The 19,422-nt window shown below is 36.6% G+C and overlaps 1 protein-coding gene across 2 annotated transcripts in view; it reads right to left on the bottom strand.

The window, feature by feature from the left end:
- Window positions 1–2,192: 2,192 nt before the first annotated feature.
- Window positions 2,193–19,422, bottom strand: part of FBXL4 (F-box and leucine rich repeat protein 4) — a 146,172-nt gene continuing 128,942 nt past the window's right edge. The window contains exons 8-10 of one of the 2 annotated variants that reach the window (XM_036769162.1): window positions 17,713–17,784; window positions 7,717–8,029; window positions 2,193–2,754 (exon numbers count right to left, since the gene is read on the bottom strand). In XM_036769162.1, coding sequence (XP_036625057.1) covers window positions 2,591–2,754; window positions 7,717–8,029; window positions 17,713–17,784 — 549 coding nt within the window. In that variant the 3' untranslated portion in view covers window positions 2,193–2,590. The remainder of the gene's footprint in view (window positions 2,755–7,716; window positions 8,030–17,712; window positions 17,785–19,422) is intronic. The other variant, XM_036769163.1, reaches the window with a different exon arrangement.

Below are 19,422 nucleotides of genomic sequence, written 5' to 3'. Positions count from 1 at the left end.
CAATGTGAAAAACCTGAAGCTTGGGACAGTGCCTCTCCACTCCCAGGTTAGCAGAGACTGAATCTAACATAAAGTTCAAAGTCAAGAAATAGGCTGGAAAAATGAGCAAACAACAATAAAAAATTTGAGCATAAAAAGCTATCAGAATGGCAAGGAAAACCAAGACACAAACTCAGAAGAAGACAACAATGTGAAAACAGCTATCAAAAAAGCCTCAAAGAAAATCTGACATAGGCTCTACATATACATCCCTATTAAACATATTTTCACATTAGTCAGTTTCATTTGATTCTTACAACAACCCTGGTAGGTAGGTGCTATCATTATTCCCTTTTTACAGATGAGCAAAGTGAGGCACAGAGACGTTAAGTGACCTGCATCTCATCACTTAGCACAGTGCCTGGCACATAGTAGGCAACCTAATAGAAGTTTATTGATCTATTGACTTGTTTATGATCACATACCTAGTGAGTATCTGAGGTAGGATTTAAAGTCGAGTCTTATGTACTCCAAGTCCAAGACTCTTGTCTACTGTGCCACCCAGCTGCCATTTACACATAGGTGAGAAGTTTTAAGAAGCATATTAAAAAGTTTTAATATTTATTAACCAACACCTAAAATGATTCTTCTCCCTAAAATTATAGATTATACCAGCATAGTATACAGGCATAGCCATCATGATATCTCCCTGATCAATATCATTTCACAATAAGATCAATGATATATTATAACAAATGCTCATTGGACTAAGGCCAGCAAGAATTCCTGGAAGAGTTAAAGAAAGAGATAAGAGTGGTAGAGGAAAAACTGGGAAAAGAAATGAGAGTGATGCAAGTTGTGGCAAATGATTGTGGTGGATTATGCAAGAAGAAATGAAGATGGGCGTAGTTTCAGAAAAACATGGTAGGACCTATACGAACTGATGCAAAGTGAAGTGAGAGGTATTAGGAGATCATTATGCGCAGTAACGACAGTGTTATAATGATGATCAACTGTGAAAGACATGGCTGCTCACGATCCAAGACAATTCCAAAGGACTCATGATGGAAAAATGTTATCCACCTCCAGAGAGAAAACTGATGAACTCTGAGGGCAAACTGAAGTATAGTTTTCTCATTTTCTTTATTTTTCTTGCTTTTTTTGGAAATATGGCTAATAGAGAAGTGTTTTGCACGATTCCACATGTATAACTGATATCATATTGAGTGAGAGGGTGTGGGAGGGATGGAGAGAATCTGGAACTCAAAATTTAAAAAGAAAATATTAAAAATAATCAATTAAATGTTAAAAAGTTTTTAAAAGTTTCATTCAAAGCATAATTTCCCTGAACAGTAAAATATAAATTAACCTATCCGTTATTAACTTAGGGAATTCTCACATATCACTTTCAAGTTCTTATTCTATAAAATCATTAAGAATACTGAAAAATAGCTGGAAAACTAACCAGTTTAAATTCCCCATTCCTGTTTTTTGTTTACTCTGCTCATACCGTGATGTTAGTGTTAACTATAAGCAACGAAACTGCCAAATTAAGGTAACAGAAGGAAGGGAAAAGTCCTGAACAGGTATCAAACTAGATACTCGGTTTATGAATGAGAGTTGGATACAGTCTTGTTCTACACAAAATGAGTGTTTTCTCTTTTATATCAGTCAAGTATTGAATCTGAGGAAGAGTTGCTGATATATTATCGCAGATCATATATTTTTCAGTGTTTCATATGGTAAGCAGATGCAGCACAAGTCAACACAATCCAAGGTGACAGGAATTTGAGAAGAAAATTGCTTTGGGGTTCTCTATACATTATCAGTTATGTGACAGTAAGTACTTGACGCCAATATTATATATACAGTAGCTAGAAGTAGTAGGTAATTTTCTTTCCTTTTTGTTTCTGCTACTCATTCCCAGAGGGTTCTTTTGTACATGTACTATATCATTAAAGGTGTACTGTAAAATATCATTGTATGACATCTTTTTAAAAGGGAATACATACTTCCTACCAAATACGTTATAGATTAAAATGGGTAAGTCCAAGTATATTCTCCATTCCCCCCCAAAAAAAAATTAGGAGGAAGTAAAATTTCCATCAAATTTTTTTTCTATGATAAAATATTACATGCCAGGTCACAAAAGCTTCCTAGTAAAAGCTGATTTTAAAATTCCGTTAACTCAGTAAATATCATTCCTCTTGGCTAGGTGTGGAAAATTAACTTTATTTTTACATAAATATCACAGTACTTTATTGCACAAAATGCTCCTTTACATATGGGTTAAAATTTTTACATTAGAAGTAAATTATTTTAGGTTGAATTTGTAACTATTGATTAAAACATGCATTACCAGTGATTAATAAGTAAAACAACAGCTAGATACAGAATAATAAGAATTATTAATAATTCCCCAGCATGTTCATATTATATTCTTGTACAGATGCTCCATATTTTATGAAAATATGATTTTCTTTTTCCTTGATTTGAGTCATTTCTTATTTTCCTTTTAAAAAGTATATGTCCACTTCTATCCACCCCCAAAACAAACAAAACCAATCACATAATGTCAAATTAATTCCATGGCAGCACATAGACTGATGAGTCACTGAGTGAAGCTTTTTTTAATGAACACATTAGGAAAACTGGCATTCAGTTCTAGAACAACTCTATTATCAATTTGTGAACAGAAGGACACATCAAGTAAAGAAAGATTTTTACAAGATTCCAGCAATTTTCTTAAAGATGCAGGGCTTACCATTCTTGTCCCTGTCAAGAAAAAGAAAAAAGGTTGTGAATTGTTTATTTAAAAATATGCTTTTAATGGAATGACTTCATTAAGTATTATTATTTCACAGAAAATGAATTGCTCTTTTTAAGACTTGATATAAATTTGCATACTTCTGATCACTTAAAGTCCCTGATATAATTTAATGACTTCTATTTCTAAAAATTTGGATTTCCTATTCTTTAAGAGGTTTGGACCCTGAATTTAGGCAATACTTTTCATGTAATATGAAGAAAAATGCCAGCCATCTGCATTCCTATTTTCTCATCCTAAAATAAGTAATACAGTAACAGAAGTAACTTTGGCCCAACTAGGGCTCCTCGGCAAATAATGGGCTATGACACGTGAGGAAGATTTTTAAAGGATTATAAATTCATAAAAGGAAAAAATCAACCTTAAGAAGTATGTGTAAGTTTCTTACAGATTACTATTTTCTATTAAAAACATTTTAAGAAATATGCCACTAGAATTTGGTTTGATGATTGTTAACTTCCACCTATGGCTCACTCGTGTAGTGGAAAAAGTACTGCTTCTGGAATTAGAAAACTTAGATTCAAGTTATCATTCTATTTTTAATTAATTTATGACCTTATATTAGTCATTGTATATCTAGGCTTCAATTTTCTCATCTGTGAAATGAGGAGGCTAGACAAGATAATCTTCAGGGTCCTACTAACATTCTGTAATAGTTGATCTTTGCTCATCATTTTCTCATTAAAACTGCCCCTTTCCCAACTTCCTTAGTTCTGTTTATTGGCACCACCATTTAAAGTCACCCAGATCCAAAACCTTAGACATTTTGACTCCTCACTCTCCATACCCCCAATTCAATCAGTTGCCAAGATTTATATATTCTGCTTTCACGGTATTGATAACTGACACTATCCAGTCAATTGAGGTTCTTTCTATCTCTCACCTTGTTAGCACCAGGAATAACAAGTTCTTGTCTCATCTTTCCCCTCTAAAAGCCATCTTTCAAGAGGCTGCTAGGTGGCACAGTAGATTGAGTACTGCGCCAGAAAGAACTGTCAGTCAGAAAGAACTAAGTTCAAATCCAGCCTCAGACACATCCCAGCTATGTATTCTGGGTAAGTCATTTAACCTTTGCTTGCCTCATTTTTCTCAAATGTAACATGAGGATGATAATAACATTTACCTCACAAGATTATTGTGAAGATCAAATGAGATAATATTTGTAAAGCACTTAGCAGAGTGGCTGGCACATAGTAGACTCTTAATAAATGCTTGGTGCCTTCCCATTTCCACAAGATAATCTTCCTAATGAGTATCCTCGAATTGGTCACCACTGCCCTATATAAAAAATTTCTGTGGTCCCCACTGACAGTAGGATGAAATGCAAACTATTTAACCTTTTATTCAAGGCCCAACACCATTTGGGTCTAAACTACCTTTCCAAATTTATTATGTTCTACTCTCCTTTATGCATTCTATATTTCAGCCAAACTGAATCTCAGTACATTCATATATAAAACTGAAACACATTTTCCCCATACCACTGTTGGTTGAAATCTTTCTTTTCCTTCCTTTCAAGATCAGCTCAGAAGTGACCATCTCTATGACATAATCACTGATTTCACAGTTTAAAGAGACCTCAGAGATCATTTCATCTAATTGTATAAGGCATGTATAGTTCCAAAATGCTTTCTCAAATGGCTGGATCAATTCACAGTACCACCAGCGGTATACAAGGATGCCTGTTTTCCTGAAGCCCCACCAACAAATGTCATTTTCCATTTTTGGCATCTTTGACAATCTGATGGGTGTGAGGTTGAACCTCAGGGATGTTTTAATGTGCATCTCTCTTACGAAGAGCAATCTGGAACATTTTTTCATATGATTGTTATACCAGAGCTTTAATTTGATTCTCTGAGAACTTCCTGTTCAGATCTTTTAACCATTTGTCTAACGGGAACAGCTCTTGTTCTTATATATTTGAATCATTTCCCTATATATCTTGGATAGTGCTATTTATGTTATTCATGCTCATGATGTGTTATGATTGTTAACTACGTATTTTTCTCCATTATATCCTTATAATGTTTCCTCTCTTAGTTTTTTTTTCCCCACCTTTACAATAAAGTGATAAAAGTTAAGGAAAGTGATTAGCTTTAATGATTTATAACTGAAGCAATCTCCTTTCTGTTTGTCTTATTTAACTGCCTTGATATTCCTTGAAGATGGTAAGTGGTTTTAAAATGACACTTATTTCTCCTCATCTTATTATAGTACTAGCACAACCACATCATGCAGGCCCTTCTAACTGCTCAAATACATGCACCTTTCTAGGCTTCTCTTGACTCTTGGGTATACATTTCAAAGTTTAAACCCAACATCATCAGGAATGCTTTAAAGCCTTCTATTCTATTAAAGATTCATTTTCTTCCCTGTAGTGGTATAGTCATTTTTTCAGGGTAAGTTATTCTGGGTTGTAAGCCTATATCTCTTGCTTTTTTGGTGGTGCAGTGGATAGAGTGCTAAGCTTGGAGTCAGAAAAAACCAAGTTCTTATCTTGCCTCAGACCCTTACTAGCTATGTGACTTTGAAAAAGTCACTTAATCTTTTATTGCTTCAGTTTCTAATAACCCTAATAACATAAGGTTGCTGTGAGGATTAAATGAAATAATATTTATAAAGCACTTGGCAAAAAGTCTAGCACACAGCAGCTACTTAATAAATATTGTTATTAATTGTTAGATCTCTTCTCGTTTATGGTAAAAGTTGCCAGGTTTTGTGTGATCCTAATTCTGCTTCCTTGGTACTTGAACTCTTTCCTTCTGTCTGCTGGCAATATTTTTTTTTAATCTGGAAGTTCTGGATTTTGACTATGACATTCCTGAGACTCTTCCTTTGGGGTTTTTGGTTTAGTTTTTTCTTTTTTTCAGGAAGTGATTGGTGGATTCTTTTTATTTTCACTTTATATTTGGTTCTAATAGATCTATGTAATTTCCACTTATTTATTGAAACACAGTTTCTAGGCTTTTAAAGAAAGCATGGAAAGACTCTTAAATTATCTCTGAGCTGTTTTCCAGGTCTGTTTTTTATTTTAGTAGACACTTTACATTTCCCCCCACTTTTTCAATCTTTCGGTTTTGTTCTATAATTTCTTGCCATTTCATGGAGACACTGATTTGTGTCTGGTCATTATAACTTTCCAGGAAATCTGTTACTTGAGCAAGGTGCATCATTTTCTGTTCTTACTTATTTATTCTCTGTCTGCTTCTTTCTTTCAGAGCTTTTATTTCATTTTTACTTCTTATTTTATTTCCTCCAGGTATTCATGTAATCCTTGTGGAAAAATCCACCTTTTCCCGTTTGAGTTTCTATTTGAATTTGTTGTAGAGATAATCTTTTTTAGGTTGAATTTCTGGGTATTACTGAATACACACACACACACACACACACACACACACACACACACGTTGTATATGTAAGTTAGCAGTCAGTATCTTCTGTTTAAACTGATAAGGTGAGGCAGCTAGGTGGCACAGTGGAATAGTGGAAGATTAATCTTCCTGAGTTCAAATCTGGCCTCAGACACTTACTAGCTGTGCGACCCTAGGCAAGTCACTTAACCCTGTTTGCCTCAGTTTCCTCATCTATAAAATGAGCTAGAGAAGGAAATGGCAAACCACTCTAGTATCTTTGCCAAGAAAACCCTAAAGGAGATCTACATAGAGTCGGTCACAACTGAACAACAACAACAATATGACAATCTTCTGTTTACTTCCACCTACACATAGATATAATGAACTCATGAGCAGCTAGGTGGCACAGTGGTTAGAGTGCTGGGGTTGGAGTCAGGAAGACTCATCTTACTGAGTTTAAATCTGGCCTCAGATACTCACTAGCTGTGAGACCCTGTGTCACTTATCCCCATTTGTCTAGCTCTTCCTCTGTAAAATAGAGCTGGAGAAGAAAATGGCAAACCATTCCAGTATCTTTGCCAAGAATACCCCAAACAGGGTCATGAAGACTTGGACGTGACTAAAAATGCCTAAACAAAACATAATGAACTTGTAGGTATTTGTAAAGAATGTTTCATATGATAAATGTTATGAATCTACGAATGAGAGAGTGAGGAGGGATTTCAAAATATTTGTATTTGGGGCAGGTCTTCAGTTGTCAGATTTTTAAAGATGTCAATTCCACAACTTCCTTTAAGAACCAGTTCACTGTTCAATTTATCTAAGATTGTTCATATAGATAGACAGATACATCCTTTATACCATAAGCTTAAGTACACTTCCTAATATTCTATGCTCACCAAGACTATCTAGTTACTCCTTCACTTACTTGAAAATCACTATTAATTAAATTCAGCTTTCTCACCAGATTAGTACTTACATTACTTACAATCCAATTTGTTTTTGTTCCTGTTGTTTGTTTGCCTCTGGACTCCTGATTTCACTTCTGTAGGGAGATCCTAAGATCTACTAATACATATATGCAACTTACCTCTTGGAGAGTTGTCTGGTTAACTAAGAGCTTAAATGATGGCCTACGGTCAGACAGTAAATATTTGTCAGAGGTCACACTTGAATTCAGGTCTTCCTGACTTGATCTTATATTTGTTAGACATGAGACTTGAACCAGGTGTTTCTGATTTGGTATTTTAATCTTTCTAATGAACATTATCATTCAGTCTTGTAACTGTCTCCCATCTTCTTTTCTGATCATCCTCTCAGATCTCTCAAATGATCAACATTATGGTTATAATTGTATTTTATGATGATGGCATTATTTTAAGGATATATTGAATCCTTTAAAAAAAAATCTCTATATTCTTTTGTACTTTGTATGGTACTCAACTTAGAATGCCAAATTTGTACTCAGTCAGGATGTTCTTCCCCCCCCCATCCACAAAAGTTGTTTTCATATCAAAGAAACATGATTTTAAGATAACTTACAGAACAATTCCCTACCTAATATATCTAGTTGTCGTAAACGAGAGCAGTTATTGGCCAGCTCTTCAATATCTGTGTCACACACAGACCTGTTGGCCGTAAGAAAGAGCTTTTGCAAGTTTGGCAGTTTCCGTGCAAGGTTTGCAAAGCATCCAGTGCTGCTCTGCAGGGTAGGGCACCAACCAAGATCAAGCTCCTCCAAAAGCGGACATCCAGAAGCCAGTTCTGCTATGCCATTTTCAGTGATATTCTTGCATCTCCAAAGATCCAAGGTACGGAGCTTTTTGCATTTGGCTCCTATCATACTGGCTATCACATCATAGTCTTCAATCTGTGAACCAAACAAAATCAGTATTTTATATACTTCTATCCTCAGAAATATAAACTTTCAAAAACACTATTATAGTCTTAATTACCCACTAAAGTATGCAACGATTTGTGTGTGTGTGTGTGTGTGTGTGTGAGAGAGAGAGAGAGAGAGAGAGAGAGAGAGAGAGAGAGAGAGAGAGAGAGGGAGGGAGGGAGAGGGAGGAAGAGAGGGAGGGAGGGAGGGAGGGAGAGAGAGACAGAGAGAGAGAGAGAGAGAGAGAGAGAGAGAGAGAGAGAGAGAGAGACATGCAGACAGAGACAGAAAGATTGCTTCTTAGTTTTTGTCATACCAAGGGAATACTTGAATAGTTGCTATAGCCCCAAGGTTTTTAGTTGTTGCAGAAATCCTCCTCCTCACTTCCATAATTTGGCATTTTCTTCCCCTTATTCTTCTCTTTTTCTTCTAACCTCCAATTGCTTAGGCCTAATGGTTCCTAGTTCCCTAGGCAGGAGCAGACTGGGGAATAAGGTGGCAGGACTAACAAGTGTAAAAGAAGAAAGGGTAAATCCCTGACACTCCTCTTCCATTTGACTAAATCGGTTGATCCCCAGGTGTAGTATGATAAGGTAGCATTTCTACTCCCTACCCCAACTCCATCCACTTCCTCAACCCCAGTCCTTATGGAACTAGTTCTGTTCTTCATCCCAGGGCCATATACCCCATCCTATTTTTTTATGACAAAAATTCTACCATTTTCTACCTATATGACTTTCTACAATGTCTGCCTGAAAAAAAGAGAAGGTGAGGGAAAGTAGGATGGGGCTTTCAAATTACTGCCTACTCCATGAATCAATGTGAACTACCTACTCTTCCTCCCCTGCCTCCACCCAATTCCCAAGAGGAAAGAAAAGCAGGCAGGTCAATACCTAAATATAAGGAAGAAAAGGGGATGGGTAAGAACTAGTTGAGAACTTTCTCTAGGGGTTTATATTATCAGGAGGCACTACCCTTATAGCTCCCTGACCGCCACCTCCTACAACTCCCTTCTTGGTCCCTCATTTGACTTTAATCTCTTCCTTTCACCTAATCTCAGAATCCTTTATTCTTGGTCCCACCTCCCCCACACCCCAGTCCTATCCTGTTAGAGACACCGCCATCAGTAGCAGTGCATTTGTGGCTATGAGTGGACTTGCCTGGTAAGTGAAGAAAGAGAGTATCTTGTTTCTACCACAGAAGAGTGGGATAAATGGCATATCAAGTTGGAATTCTGCAAACATTCTCTCCATAGACACACTATTACATGATGATTAACTTCTATAGTACTCTTTTATGGATCATAGGATGGCATGGCTATTTTGAGGAAATTACCTACCACTACTTAGAACACTATTTCTATGGAAAATGTTTCAAGTTTCCAACACCAAACCTACATCTGAACTTGTCAAACATGACCTTTTTACAAGTTGGCTGTGTACTCACATTCTTATTAATAAAGATCTGCCTACAATGGTTGACCATCTTCAGCATACCATAAAAGAATGTTTACTATTTAACAGAAATTATTTCATGAAATTCTATACATGATGAATTCATAAATTAAAGGCAAATTCATTTTAAGGAACAACATCATCAAGTTTTATAGAATTGGAGGGTCCGAATACTGCCATTTTATGCCTACAGCAGGACTTTTGAACTTCAACTTACTGGAAGATTCTCCTACTATGTTACTATATGTTACTATAAACTTCATGCACCTGCTATTTAACTAACAAGAATTTTTACTTTGTTAAATTCATTAAACACCATCTATACATGGGAACAGGCCCTAATGAAGAACAGCAGTAATCAGTTAAACAAACCATTAGGTGTGGAATTTAATGGATACAACTGAAATAATCTATTACTGTAATCTGTCGGTATTAACAAGTTGCTAGACAACTACAAAACTGGAGTTTGGAAGTTGCTAACGAAAGACTGAACATTTTAGTCCTTAGCTTCATGTGTTGCCATTTCTTGCTGCTGATGGATACTGAATAAATGTTGCCCAATTGCCTGAAGAAGAAAAAAACACAGTAAGGTGATAGGAAAAATTTAAATTATGTGTAAATGAGTTGATTTGTATAAAATGTAACGTAAAAGTACTTAAGTATTTTGAGGCTGGTGAAAAATCCTGCAAAATTACCAAAGTTTTAAGTATTACTATGTTCCTTATGGGCAACAGTGAAGTGAATGATATGCTAAGAGTTTCCCAGACCATCTTATACTTCACTTTCAGAATATCTATTTCATTATTCATTTTTGAGTATAGAGTATAGTATAGCTGTTAAAATTTAATAAAATAATATTTTGTCAGGAAGTTATTATTTTAAAACATGTGATTTTAAAAGTTTTTCATGTCTTTGTTACAACTATAGGCCAAAATTCTTACTAGCAGAAAATTTCTTTTTTCACAATGGGAATCGAAGAAAAAATGGAATCCAGAAGGCAAAGTGGGGTATAAGGCATTTGTTCCCTTTTAAGTGAAGAAACCTGCATGTAATAAGTTCTACATTTTACAATCCAGCAGTTAGAAAGTATTTTTGACATTAATGGAATAGCTTGATAAGGCTGAATTTGTAACCACTGGATCTTAAATAGCATGTAGACTGAGTTGCTATCAGAACTATGGGCAGTACTGAATATAGAGGTTTCTGTGACTGATGTGACAAGAATGAAACTAGGTTCTAGCAACTTTATAGTCAATCGAGAAAGTACCATTGATACCTTGCCTCACTTCAATAAAGGTAACCTGCAAGAAATGCTGACAGGGTGAAAAACAGGTGTGATCTGAAGAAACTGAGGTCTAATTATAATGAGAACAAATATTTTTAAGTTGTGAAGATATGTGTGTGTGTATGTATGCATGTATATACATACATACCTCCACTACCAACATAGTACTTCTGAAGAAGTAGCAAATAATTATACAGCACCTTTTCTCCTAAAAGTTCAAATCTCTCATATTTATTATCACATTGATTTTCCCATGCTTATTACTTTTAAAAACAATTTCTATAGGGCCAGGTTTCATTACTTAACTTTTCAGAAAGAAAAAAAAATAAAGTACAGAGGAAAGGACTTGACCAGGGTCACATAATTAGTGGGCATCAAACACAATAATATAAAGCTAAGTCTTCTGATTGTAAAACTGGTAGGTGGTTCCTTTTCTGATATAAATGGTGTTGCCTGTTCCACACTAGCAAGAGCTTCCCAGATGGGCACTGATAGTCTTCAGAGGCAAAAAAATGAGCTGAACACTACTATTACTGAGGAAATCTTATATAAGAACCAAGTAAAAGCATGGCTATAGACCATCTCTTGATAAATAAGCACTGTATTTTTAGAGCTGTCAAAACATATGTCAAAACATAGAGTATATGGCCATCTTTTATTTATAAAGGGGCTTATTACTAAGTGAGTAGGCTATTAAAATTCTCCCTTCACTTTTTTTTTCTCCTTGTTTTGTCAATGGGCTATTTTACCACTACTTAGCATATCTGCCACATATAAGACTGTGTAGAAACTACTACGGCTAAAAAGTACATTAAAAGGTTTGGTAGGGAAGAAGGCTAAAACTGGCCAAAGTGAAGTGGTACTACAGTGTAGAAGAAAGAGGCCTAAACTGGGAGGACAGAGTAGGGTTGTGGTCCTAGCTAAGCTACTAAGTACTAGGTGTCCTTAGGTAAGTCAAACTCTAAAAAAATCTTCTAACCAAATTATCTCAAAGGTTCCTTAAATCTTTAAGATTCTAGATGGTGTTTTCTGTTTCCTACAGCTTTGGGATTTTAGTTATCATTGCTGTAATTTTCTAATTACCATGAGTAGTACAAAGTATAGTGTACAGAAAAAGTCTTAAACTAGAAAGAGATAGATGATAAGGAAATAATGGGATTTTAGAGTTGGAAGGGAACTCAGAAGTTATTTAATCCAACTCATCACCAACTTCTTATCAAGCCAGTCCAATTCATTTTTTAAAAACTGTTCACAAGGTTTTCCTTATATTGAATAAAAATGGGTGTCCCTGTGATATCTCCCCATTGGTCAGAATTCTACTTGTCTGAGCTAAGCAAAGGAAGTCTACTCCTTCTTTCACATTACTATTCTTTAAAATTTGAAGATGACTATCATATCATGGATCACATGCTCTGGAAGTAGAAGTAACCTCAGAGATCATTTAATCCAACCTCTTTATATTGAAGATAAGGAAACTGAAGCCCTGAGAGATTACATGACTTGTTCAAGGTCACAGAAGTAATAAATAACAGGCCCAGAATTCAAACACAGGTTCTAAACCTCTAAATTGAGTGTTTTTTCCACTATGCCATGTTACTTTTTTATGTCCTGTTTCCACAATCCAGCTAGCAGCTTCTGTGGGGGTGTAAGATTCACCCACAGCCAGCACCCAGAAAGCTGCCAACAGCACAGATTCTTTTGATCTGCTTAACTAAGGAAAGCAAGGTGAAGGGGTTGACAAGCTTACTTTAATTCAGCACACAAGTATCATTCATTTAGTTCAGGGGAAGAGACTAGCACACTGAACTTCAGAGCAAATCACAAACAAATTACAAACATTGACAGACAGACCCAATACAGATTCATAGTTACCAACATCTAGGTTCAGCCTGGGAGCTCAGAACAAGGGCTGGCCCAGAGTCACATTCCACCACTGCTGTGGGTAGGAGCTCCGAGGAAGAGGAGGCCAACCCCTGGTTTTATATCTTTTTCAGTGTCAGGGGTGAGTCATACATGTAACTCACCCACGTGACCTAAAATCCTCACAAAGAGGCGACTTAAACCCACATGGTCTAAAAGCCTCTGCTGTCCCAGACATGTAAACTAGCCCCTCCCTGGAGTTAGCCCCACCTTGGGCCCCACCTTAGTTGCCAATCCACACCCACTAAGGTTTTACACCTAATAGAGGTTTGGGCCTGGGGCTTAGCACTTAGTAAGACTCAATGAAATACACTGAATTACTCAAAGCAAACAAAAGCCAAACTCTTCAAGGGCACTTGTTGAACTAAGTGCTAAGGAGCCCATTTTGCTTACCAACACATGTCCTCTCTTCTCTACAATAAACATCTTCAATTCCTCAACTATTTTCTCCAGGGCATGGTTTCATGACCCCATGCCATCCTGGTTTACTCTACTCTGAAGGTGTTCCATCTTGTTAATGTTACTTCTAAAATGCAGTGCAGAACTAGAAACAATTCTCACTGTGGAAACTGCATTTCTATTCATGCAGCCTAAGATTATATTAGCTCTTTTGGTTGCCAAATCAAAGTGCATTTATGAGCTTGATGTTCACTAAAATCCCTAGGCTTTTTTTTTTCACATGAACTACTTCTCCTCCATCCTATACTTACGATTTTTTAAACCCAAGTACAAGACTTTACAGTTGGTTTTATCCCATTATTCCAATCTGCTGAAATTCCAATTCATTTGCTCAATATATTAGTTAGCCTTTTCAGCTTTATTCATCTCAAATTTTCACAAGTATGTCCCCTATATATTCTTCAAGTCATTGATTAAAGTGTCGAATGGAAATAGGCCAAATGCAGATACCTAGGGTGCTGCAAAAGACAATTCCTTTCAGGCTGACATTGATTCAGCAGCACTCTTTGGGGTCAGAAAAGTCTACAATCTTTTTCTTCATATTAAGAACTGAGAACTTTCCAAAGAGTTTCACTAATACTACAGTCACTGTAAAACAAAGGATAAAAAAATGACACTGACTAGCTTGATCACTGATGAAGGCTTGTTTAGAACTCACTTTCATTACAATATTGTCAACTCATCTTATGGAAATAAAATTAATTTCAGAAAATATTCAAGAATGATATATTAACTATCATCCCCATCTGTCCTCTAACCTTGTAGTTGTGATCCTACATACAAAGGGTAATTTGAATATTTTATGAGGTAAACATTTTGATGGCTTTATTCACCACTCAGTATGGAGCTCACTAAAAGAATGAATTAGGGTGCTCCATACCCAACTCAACTTTCATGTTTCAGGAACCTATGTAACAATAAACACCAGCTCTGAGTAAATGCAGGTACAACTTTATACTTTGTTCTGCCTTATCCCCTTTGTCTCAGTCCTCATTTTATAAATAAAATTATTTTGCAAAGATTTACTCTACATGACACTTTTGAGACTGGTAATTAAGTTTTCCTCCAAATACAAAATTCTGCTCCTTATCAACTGCTCATCAGGGCCAAGGTCCTAATTCTATCTCAACACTAAAATCTTCTGTGTGTCCAACACGGCTTAAGTTCTAATCCTAGACCAACGTTCTATTTTATAGTAGGTACAATCAAGATATTCAATAGAAGATAGGAAACAAATTTAATCCTTCATAGTTAATATAGTGTGTTAGTCTGAAAATTAACCTGGAAAGAGGTCAAGAACCAGTCTTTACCAGGTTACTGCTACATATGGTCATAAACAACACAAAAATAAAATTAACATGGCAATATATTTACTAGTGCTATTTCAGTGTTATATTATGGTGTAAGGGTGACCCTAGGTTCTCAAAAGCGAAGCTAAAAGAAAGGAAGCTCTGGTGGACTCTATCACACTGTAAAATTATCTGAAAGGTTCATTCCTGGCATGTTATAACAATTCACTACACGGTTCACCAAAGAACATCTTATGTTGTTTCAAGTATGCCAGAAATAAAGAATACCAATATACGTCTTGCAAACTAGCATGCAAAAACTAAGATTAATGTTGTATTAAGCTACTGGTAGCAAGTGTTCTCTACCTTAACATATCGGTGAATTTTGGAGACTGTTATGAGACTTCTGGAAATTTTTCCTCAGAACCAGCTAATAGGTTATTCAATAAGACAAGGTCACCAAAAATGAGAATATAATGGGATCAAATAAAGGTGAATGCAAATTTCGAGCTCACTGCCCTGGTCAAAGGAGTTTAAAATTTTAAAACAAAGACATTTGTTTTGTAAACTGAGATTATAGTTACTGTAGTGAAGCATTGGGGTGTGGTGAGTAATAGCAGCACTTCAAAGACCAACACTCCTTGGAATACCGTTAGAAAGCCATCACTTTATAGGTGGTGGTGAAAGTATCATTTTGGCAATTATTTAGTGCTTGTGTACTACGAAACAAACCACAGTAGTAGTAATATCTATTTTGGGGATAAGCTAGTAGTTCAATCAATGAAAAAAATACAAAAGAATCCTTCCAAAGGCAAGAAGACGGAACTGCCAAGATGAAACGTAACTGCTGCCAGATTACTGTCCACTTCAGTATTAGCTACACATAAACACATGGTAGCTGGCCTTTTCAGCCTTATTCAGAAGCCTGTGAAAATGACCACTGGATGAGACTCTTATCCCTGAGTCTTAGGTAGCAGCAGGATTCACTCATTTGTTCACATATCCATTTAAACTGTCCAGCTAATGCTGATTAAGCACCTATTATATTCAATGTACCAGCTCCGGGAGGAAGAGGAAGGAGAGAGGATGCAAATGTAAATAAGTCACAGTTCTTCTCCTTATGTGTCAGATCAAGAAGGACAGGCTAAGGAATCTAGGCAGATACACAGAGTCAGGAAAAGGTCAGAGGTCTCAACCTGAACATAAACAGGGCTATATTATTTTAGGGCAGAAAAAAGTAGATCTGAAAACTGGGAAAATCAGCACAGTCAGTCAATAAACATTTAATAAGTACCTACTATGTGCCAGGCACTGTGCTAAACACTTAGGATACAAGGAAAGGCAAAGACAGTCCCTGCTCTCAAGGAACTCACAGTCAACTGGAGGAACCAACAACAACTGTGCAAACAAGCTATAAACAGGAAGAACTGGAGACAAACAATAGACAAGAACTAGAATTAAGAAAGACTGGGAAAGGCTTCTTGTAGAAGGTGGGGTTCTGGCTGGGACTTGAAGGAAGCCAGGAGACATGCATGAGGCAGAAAAGGATTTTATATAGGAGGGACAGCCAGTGAAAATGCCTGGAATTGAAAGATGGGAGTATCTTGTTAGAGAAAGCGCAAGGTCAGTGTCACTGAACCACAGAGTATGATGGGGTGGGGAGAGAGGACTATAAGGTATACAAAGACTGAAAAGGTTTTGGGGAGGGGCATGGCAGATTAAATAGGGCTTTGAAAATGAAATAGATATTGTTATATTTGATCCTGGAAGTGATAGGGAGCCACTGGAATTTACTGCGTAGGTGGTGACATGCATTTTAGAAAGATCACTTTGATGGCAGAGCATAAGGGAGAGAGGGCAAGCAGGATGCTAGTATTGTTAGCTAAAGTCTAATATAAGACCAAAATCCAGGATGCCAACCTAAGCAGAAACAGAGGAGGCTGTTAATAAAAGTACACAGTAGGAGCAAACTTTATTGACACTAGCTGTCATTAGCATTACAGGATAGCAGTCTTGGTATCAGATTCAAAGACCTAGATATTGGAAGACTGAGGTGCAAGACAAAAGACTTATGTATGAGGCAAGAATTCGCTCACCAGGGGACTAGGGTACAAGGGAAAAGGCCCAGCCATGGAAGAGCTGAGATACCAAGTAGTTTCCAAGGACAAGATCAGAGTCAAACCAACATAAAGACTGACTTACTGCCACATCCAGGGAGTTACTAACATGGATTTTTCTATTCTTCCTTTCTATTACCAAAACTGGCCAAAGAGTCTCTGATAGGTCTGAACCTACATGTGGCAATTAAGTCAGCTTCTCTGTCAGGGTTTGTGGGATAAAGGGCATGCAGCCTCTTTGTCCTCTGTTCCCCACCATTTGGCAGCTCTGAATCTTCCAGAGGCCTTCTATGGATGTGGTAACTGAACAAAGCTGGACTAGTGACTCACAGCTGCTACAGGTCCTCTCTTCTTGGTCTATACAAGTTTTAAGGATCATTTGCGCATCTCAAGTCTGTGGCATTACTCTGGCTATTGTGAACCTCCAAATTCCCCACTTAGGGCCTCCTCTAAGAGTTTAAAAACCAAAAAGATCTTCTGGGTGTGCCTGACCAATACTAAAATTGTTTTGGGGGAGGGGAATCTTCTGATCCTATATTACAATGAAGGATGGGGTTATCTCATGATAAGCATGGAATTTTTTGCTATATATAGATCCTCTAGTATGCACAACAGAATTCCATTATCCTTTGGGAGACAATGAATTGATTTCATATCATTTATACTTCTTCCCTCATATAATCAGTATGAAAAAGATTGAAAAGTCACTAATAGGTTCTTTCAGTTTCACTTAGAATCATAGAATTTTAGAGTTAGAAGGGGCTTTAGCTATAATTGAGTCCTATTCCCTAATTTTAGAGATGAGGAAACTGAGGCCCAGAGGGACTAAATGACTTTCCTAAAGTCTCTTAGCAGAGCTAAGGCAGACCCTCTTATCAGGCTGACTCAGTCCAACAGTCTTCCTAATTTATATGCCATTCTGTTAGGCAAGAAGCATTTATTAAGCACTTACTATGCGCCATCTTGCCTCCCTTAGATAGTATCATCAGCATTTCAATTTTATATAAACTTTAATTTTTAAATTTTTATCTGAAAGTGGGTGGGCAGGAAAATGAAAGAAAATAATTTGCCATCAATGTGGAGCAGTGTTGGGGGTGGGTAGTGCACACAAAAGGGAAAGGGAGTGAGAATATTTTCAAATACTTACCATTACACAGCTCCCCAGACTGAGGTGCTGAAGCTCTGAACAGAAGTTCAAAATGCTGAGCAGCGCTGTTTGCTGCCATTGGGGACCACATCAGAGGCAAATATGGAAAGTGAAACAAAGAGAAGAGGTCAATTAGACATTAAAGACTGTCACCACTTTCCCTGAAATATAGCTCAAAACCTAGGTTCCAGAAACCACAAATGCCATTTAATGAGTCCCCAGGTGCTCCAACCATTGATTGGCTTAGAGTCAAGGTAATCATTACAAGCCTCAATGTAAGTCACTTTGGATATGGTTTTGCATGCCCTGAAGATACCCATATTCCCTATGACCTCTCAGCTCATTTCCCAAAGGAAAACTGTTTGAAAGTGTGGTAAGTTTGAACAACAAGTAAGGCTAAGCCAAAAAACACAGAGGGCTGGTGACATCCCTAAAGAACAGCAGCAGCTCTGACATTCACTGATCAGTTGCTGCCTGATGGAACTGCCAATAGAGTCACAATGAATCAGGATTGAGCTGGTGACTTTAATGTCAAAGGATTCTCCTTTGCTGACAAGGATACCAACAACCATTGAGCACCTGTCACTAGGAACATGCTGACTGAAACAAATATAATGTGTACTTTACAGTCATGTTTCTGTCACTTAAGCCTCATCCATTTTATACACTGAAAAGTGTCTTACCGCTAAGGAAACCAAAAGTTACATTAGACTATTGCTTGAGCATGGCATTTAAAATTATCTTTAAATATTAAAAAATATGACTTCATAACAATTCAAGTCAAGCTTCAGGTTTTAATCCCCTTTCCATAATATTAAAAGTATTTTTAAAGTTTACTTAAAGTATTCTACATAGTTAAAATTCTTAGCATTTCAAATAAATCAAACAAAAAACCATACCTTGCTAACAAAGTTATGAAGATATTCTATAACCTTTGCCTAACCAGTTCTAAGCCTTTTGGAACTGTGAAAAATATCACTTTTTTTTAAGAAGTGTCACTTGGAAAAGCATAGTATAAACACCAGTCAAAGCCCAGTTAAGATTCTCACTGAAGAGAAATTAATGAGACACTTCAAACAAAATAAGCTTATTTAAAAAAAAATACAATCCTTTGAGGAATACTATCAAGTTTTTTTTAAACAAAATCCACTTTAACACTTTGCTGTTAGGAATTTCTTTGCAATTTTATGTACTATAGTTATACTTGAGTTCCAACAAACCTTAGTACCAACACAGACTATACCATCAGCTACAGTCTGAAGCATCTGTAAAAATGTTAACATTGGAGGGAATATATATACTGAATTTTCCCCTAGAGTTGAACTGAAAAGCCTCATCATGGTATGAAGTAATCTGAGGTACTCAAAAGCTACTTCACAATGGAGTACAAACTCACAGGTCCTTCTAAGTTGGAAAGCTTTGCGCACATGCCAGATAACAGACTGAAAATGTTGTCCAAGGGCCAGTACAACTAAATTCAAAGAGCATCATTAGCAGGTTGTTCATAGGATAATTAATTTTTCAACCATAGCAACTCATGAAGATTGACTACAAAGGCAGAAAATGAATTGTGATCTGTGTTGACAGAAAGGTCCATATTAACAGTCACAGATGCCTGGCACATTCAAGTATGGACACATTTTATTTGGTGGATTCTAAATAATCATTAGCCATTTTTCTTTTTACAAAATGTTTATGTCAAAACTTTTT

This window comes from Trichosurus vulpecula, chromosome 7, assembly GCF_011100635.1.
Source record: "Trichosurus vulpecula isolate mTriVul1 chromosome 7, mTriVul1.pri, whole genome shotgun sequence".
Taxonomy (NCBI): domain Eukaryota; kingdom Metazoa; phylum Chordata; class Mammalia; order Diprotodontia; family Phalangeridae; genus Trichosurus; species Trichosurus vulpecula.
The sequence above is the reverse complement of the archived record's forward strand: the minus strand, read 5'-3'. Positions and strand labels throughout refer to the sequence as shown.